This window comes from Pithys albifrons, chromosome 19, assembly GCF_047495875.1.
Source record: "Pithys albifrons albifrons isolate INPA30051 chromosome 19, PitAlb_v1, whole genome shotgun sequence".
NCBI classification, from domain to species: domain Eukaryota; kingdom Metazoa; phylum Chordata; class Aves; order Passeriformes; family Thamnophilidae; genus Pithys; species Pithys albifrons.
Genome location: NC_092476.1, coordinates 13,334,712 through 13,339,682, shown reverse-complemented (window position 1 = coordinate 13,339,682; position 4,971 = coordinate 13,334,712). Strand labels below are relative to the sequence as shown.

Sequence of the window (4,971 nt, the reverse complement as noted above, 5' to 3'; positions counted from 1 at the left end):
CGGAGAAAAAGAATAATGGCTTTCTGTCCTGGCACCTTTTCCCAGGGAGGAATCTTCATTGGTCTGGAATTCTGGGCTGAAAACGGCTCTTTCCCTTACCCGCATGTGGCACGCACCGTCGAGCTTTGCGCCTAGGGAAAAGGTGGCAGCCCTGGGCTCTCAGCTGCCAATTTTGGGGCCCCATTAACCCTAGAAAAGGCACAATCGCTTTCTGTCCTGGCACCTTGTAGCGGGTAAACAAGTCAAAAATATGTTTTTCCATTGTTTTCTGCCTCTCAATACATTCTGCTAACATTGCCATGTCAGCTTTAGTGAAAAAGCTTTCTCAAGGAAATACTTCCTGCCAGAAAATCCTGCTTTTGTGATCAGTTTCCCACATCTGGACCTGACTACGTGCCAAAAAACATGTGTAGAGATTAAGAAAGCATTATAAAAACCTGAAGATGAATTCAGAAGTTGGAGGAACAAGAGACAAGGAGAAACTAGGAAGCCTCACCTAGTCTTCTTCGGATCTCTCCTCTCAGCTCGTCTTACCTTTCTTCCAACACCACCAGCTGTCATCTGCCTCGAAGGAGAGACTGCTTGTCAGCCTGGAGAGAGGGCATCGGCCTAAGAACGAGACTGCTTGCCAGCTTGACTAGTCTGTGACTGTCTGTGGAGGTATATCCTTTCTCTGAATTTTTCTCTTACAGGCGAAAATAAAGCACCCTCTTTTGCAGCTACTCCAGAAGCCGGTCCGGTCGTGAGGGGAAATAACTGCATTTTGCATTTCAAAGACTCACAATCCTTTTGCAGCCAAGAGATAACATCGTGGCAGAAACAGAGAGAACATCTGCATCTCCCCCCCCTTCCTCTCAGTTACATGGATAAGGCACTCAAGTAGTGTTTCATGGTGGTATATTTTCTCTGCTTCTATAAATAATCTTAAGCATTTTTCCTAACTTTTCTTATTTTTCCTCTTTTCCTTTCGCATCTCTCTCGCAATCAATTAATAAAAATCAGTTTTTGGTATTTACAGATAACTTGTTTGAGTTTTAATTTTGCTCAAGAGAAAGATTCGAACTTGTAGTTCAATCTGCATAAAAATTAAGCAGATCTGAACGTCACATTAATTTGGCGTCACGGACAGGATTCTCTTGAAGCAAAACTGTTTATCCCAAAAATCTGATAATTATTAATTTTTATGATCAATTTTTTTTTTTGTTTGTTTTTGGTGATAAGACAAAGATAGTAAGATATCTTACAAACACAGTAAAAGTACCTTTCTTTCTGACTTTAAGACTGTGACTTTAGGACTTTGACATTACAAATTTGTTTGTTTGTGTGTTTGGTTGTTTTTGCCTTGTTTTTTGAAGTTAATGTGCACATGGTAACTTTTAAGAGGTAACTCTTTAGGGGAAGGAGCGAGACTTTGGAAAATTTTCTGTAACTTTTAAGAGGGGCTCCCTGAAGAAGATCGCTCCGACTTGTTGCTTAACTTTACAAATTAACTTTTAAGAGGTACCTTTCCAGGGAGAGGAGTGAAAAATTTGGGAAATTTTGCTGTAACTTTCAAGAGGTACCCCCTGGAAACGTATTCACTCCAAATTTGTGGTAATATGGAAAATGATGTGCAAGCGCTTATAAATCTATTAGATGAATTTCATGCTAAGCCATCTCCTCCAGGAATGGAGTGGGCACAAGATAACTGGTATAATATTCAAGCAATTGTTCATAGGATCTCTACCCTGCGGGCTGGGGTAAGAGCTAGAAAAGGTAAAGGAAAACCTATTGTGTGTTCAATATTAGGTGCTGCATTAATTACTGCAGTTAACCACAAAGTACAACAGCAAAAAAGTCACACAGAAGTGGTTAACTCCCTGCAAGACTTAGTAAAATCCTTGCAGACGCAGCTGGAGGAACAAAAAACTACTGTTAATATCCTCCAAGAAGAAATAAGGAATGAAAAAGCCACCACTAGAGTACTCAGAGAAGAGTTATATGCAAGAATAATGAAAGAAGGGAAAAAAGAAACAGAGCTGGAGTCATCTAAAGAAATATACCCCATCTCTGACCTAAAACCTTTGCGTGACCAAGTTGAAAAGCAGGCTATTGCCCTGCGACCCCTGATTAAAACTGAATATACATATGAGGGGTCAGATGATGACACACCCCAAATAACTACAAAAGAAATTCCTTATACAGCAACTGAATTGGCTAAGTTGAAAAAGGAATACAGCAGAACCCCTAAAGAATCTGAAACTGAGTATGTTTGGAGAGTCTCTCTCACGGGAGGTGATCAAATTTTGTTATCAGAAAAAGAAGCTGAGGGATTTTGGGGAGCTGGAGTTTTTCTGACCACAGGAGATAACCGTGCTCCATGGTCTATAACTCAAAGGGCAGCCTATTGGGCTGGGGGGCTCAGCCCCCTAGAGAGGGGAGATCCTCTCGCAATAGTGGGAAATGTTAATCAAATTGTGGAGAGTGTTCAAAAGGCAGCTTGTTTACAAATGATGCATGACAGAGAATTAACACCAAGACGTGAATCTCCTATGATGCTGCCGGTAAACCCTGAAAGAATGATCCCTCTCATCCGAGGCCTGCCTGAATCTTTGAAACCCATAGGCATACAGCTAAAGGGACAAATAGAAAGTCTCACCAAAGAAGAAAGGGCTGCAGCCACTTTAGAAGCTGCTTTAAGTCCTGGCGCTTACCGCAGAGAAAATAAAAATAAAATCTGGACCTGGGGGGAAGTAGCACAAGAGTTAATTAATTATGGAAGAAAATATGGTCCAGTACCTCCAGTTACTACTGATTCTAAATCAATTCGGCGAACAGAATGCAAAACAACTATTCCTCCAGTAAAACTCCGAAAAGTAACATTTTCTCCTGGGCAGGGGGCACCCACAAATACGGGGACTCACAGGGAAAAACGGAATACCCTGTGGATTGCAGGCTTGCAAAAGGGAATCCCTAAATCCCTAATGGATGGCCAACCCACAGATAAATTAGAAATATTAATTCAAGAGTGGCCAGCAAAAGGGGTATCCCTTAAAGCTGCTACCACCCCTCCCCTGGAGGAACTGAAAATAGAGGAGATGACGGGAAACTCCTCGCTTCATCCTCAATAGGTAAGCCGGGGGGTGAAGGTTGGATTTACATTAGAAGGCTTACCAAAAATTCTAAAGGTGACTTGCTAATAACCTGTCCTATTGGTCCTCGTAAAACTCCTGTCACTTTTCTAGTAGATACTGGTGCTCAGGTATCTGCTTTGAAACTTGAAGATGCATCTGCTTGTGGAATCACTCCCTCACGTAAAGGAATGTTTGTTGCAGACGCTTTTGGAAACATACAACCCCAGATAACAGCAAAGGTAAGATGCTGGTTACCAGGGGAGGAGAAAGCAGTTGAAACAATCATGATTTTAGGTAAATTTCCTACCAATTTATTGGGGTTAGACCTCCTTAAAGGAAAGTCTTGGACTGATGAAGAAGGAAACATATGGGCTTTTGGAAAGGAAATCTCACATCTCTGTTTACTACAATCTGCCCCTGCTCTTCCTCCCTCCCTGATAACCAATGTCAAACCTTACCCTTTACCCTTAGGAGCCAGACAAGGTATCACTCCAGTTATTACAGATTTAAAAGAAAAGGGAATAGTGGTCGCAACACATTCTCCTTACAATTCACCTATTTGGCCCGTCCGTAAACCAAATGGTAACTGGAGACTGACAGTAGATTACCGACGACTGAATGCAAATACAGGACCTCTCACTGCAGCAGTCCCAAATCTAGCTGAGTTAATAGCTACCATCCAAGAACAAGCCCATAAAATTATGGCCACTATTGACATAAAAGACATGTTTTTTATGGTTCCCCTACAGGAGCAGGATCAAGAACGCTTTGCTTTTACATGGGAGGGTCAGCAATACACTTTTACCCGACTCCCACAAGGATTCAAACACTCACCCACTCTAGCACATCATGCACTAGCACAAGAACTGTCACTTATTCCTCCTGCACCAGGAGTAAAAGTGTACCAATTCATTGATGATATTTTAGTGGGAGGAGATGAGATTACATCTGTGCAAATAACTCAAACAAACATTATCAGGCACCTTGAGTCTCTGGACTTACATATCCCTCCTGAAAAAGTACAAACTCCTGCACAAGAAGTAAAATTCCTAGGAATTTGGTGGAAAGGAGGAATAGTTTGTATTCCCCCAGATACACTCACCTGCCTAGACCAACTTAAAACACCAGAAAACAAAAAAGATTTACAGTATGCTTTAGGCCTGCTAATTTTTTGGAGAAAACACATTCCTGATTTTTCAATAATTGCACGGCCTTTATATGATTTGCTGAAGTAAAAGGCAAAGTGGGAATGGACTCCCCTTCATGATGAAGCCTTGCAACTCCTAATTTTTGAGGCCAACACATACCACTCACTAGGTCCCATACACCCTAGTGATCCAGTACAAATTGAGTGGGGATTTGCAAGTTCTGGACTGTCCATACACTTATGGCAGAGAGGACCTGATGGTCCCACCAGGCCTATAGGATTTTATTCCCACAGCTTTAAAGATGTTGAAAAACGATATTCTACCTGGGAAAAAGGCTTGTTTGTGGTGAGTACTGCTTTCCGTGAAACAGAAAAAATTGTGCGTCAGCAAGCCCTAATTCTAAGGGGACCTTTTAAGGTCATTAAGCCTGTTTTGGCAGGAACCCCACCCCCTGATGGGGTGGCCCAGCGAGCTACAGTTCGGAAATGGTATGCTCAAATTGAACATTATTGCACCATTTTTCAAGTAACAGAAGGAGCTCGGAAAAATCTTCCCTTACAGGATGAAGTAACTTTAAATAGCACTGCTGACTCTCTACCTTCTGTGATCCAAGTAGCACCCCCATATTCAGAGCAATTGCAGCATGTGTGGTTTACGGATGCCTCAGCTAAGAGGGAAGGTAAAGTTTGGAAATACCGTGCTGCAGCTTT

At 42.0% G+C, this 4,971-nt stretch overlaps 1 protein-coding gene across 1 annotated transcript; it reads left to right on the top strand.

Moving 5' to 3' along the window:
* The first annotated feature begins 1,534 nt into the window (after positions 1 to 1,534).
* LOC139680685 (uncharacterized) lies at positions 1,535 to 3,110 on the top strand. The gene has a single exon (XM_071573532.1). The coding sequence runs from the start codon at positions 1,599 to 1,601 to the stop codon at positions 3,108 to 3,110; it is 1,512 nt and encodes a 503-aa protein (XP_071429633.1). The 5' UTR covers positions 1,535 to 1,598.
* The last annotated feature ends 1,861 nt before the right edge of the window (positions 3,111 to 4,971 follow it).

Excerpts from the sequence above, each read along its gene's own strand:
- LOC139680685 (XM_071573532.1), top strand. The coding sequence starts at position 1,599 with ATGGAAAATGATGTGCAAGCGCTTATAAATCTATTAGATGAATTTCAT.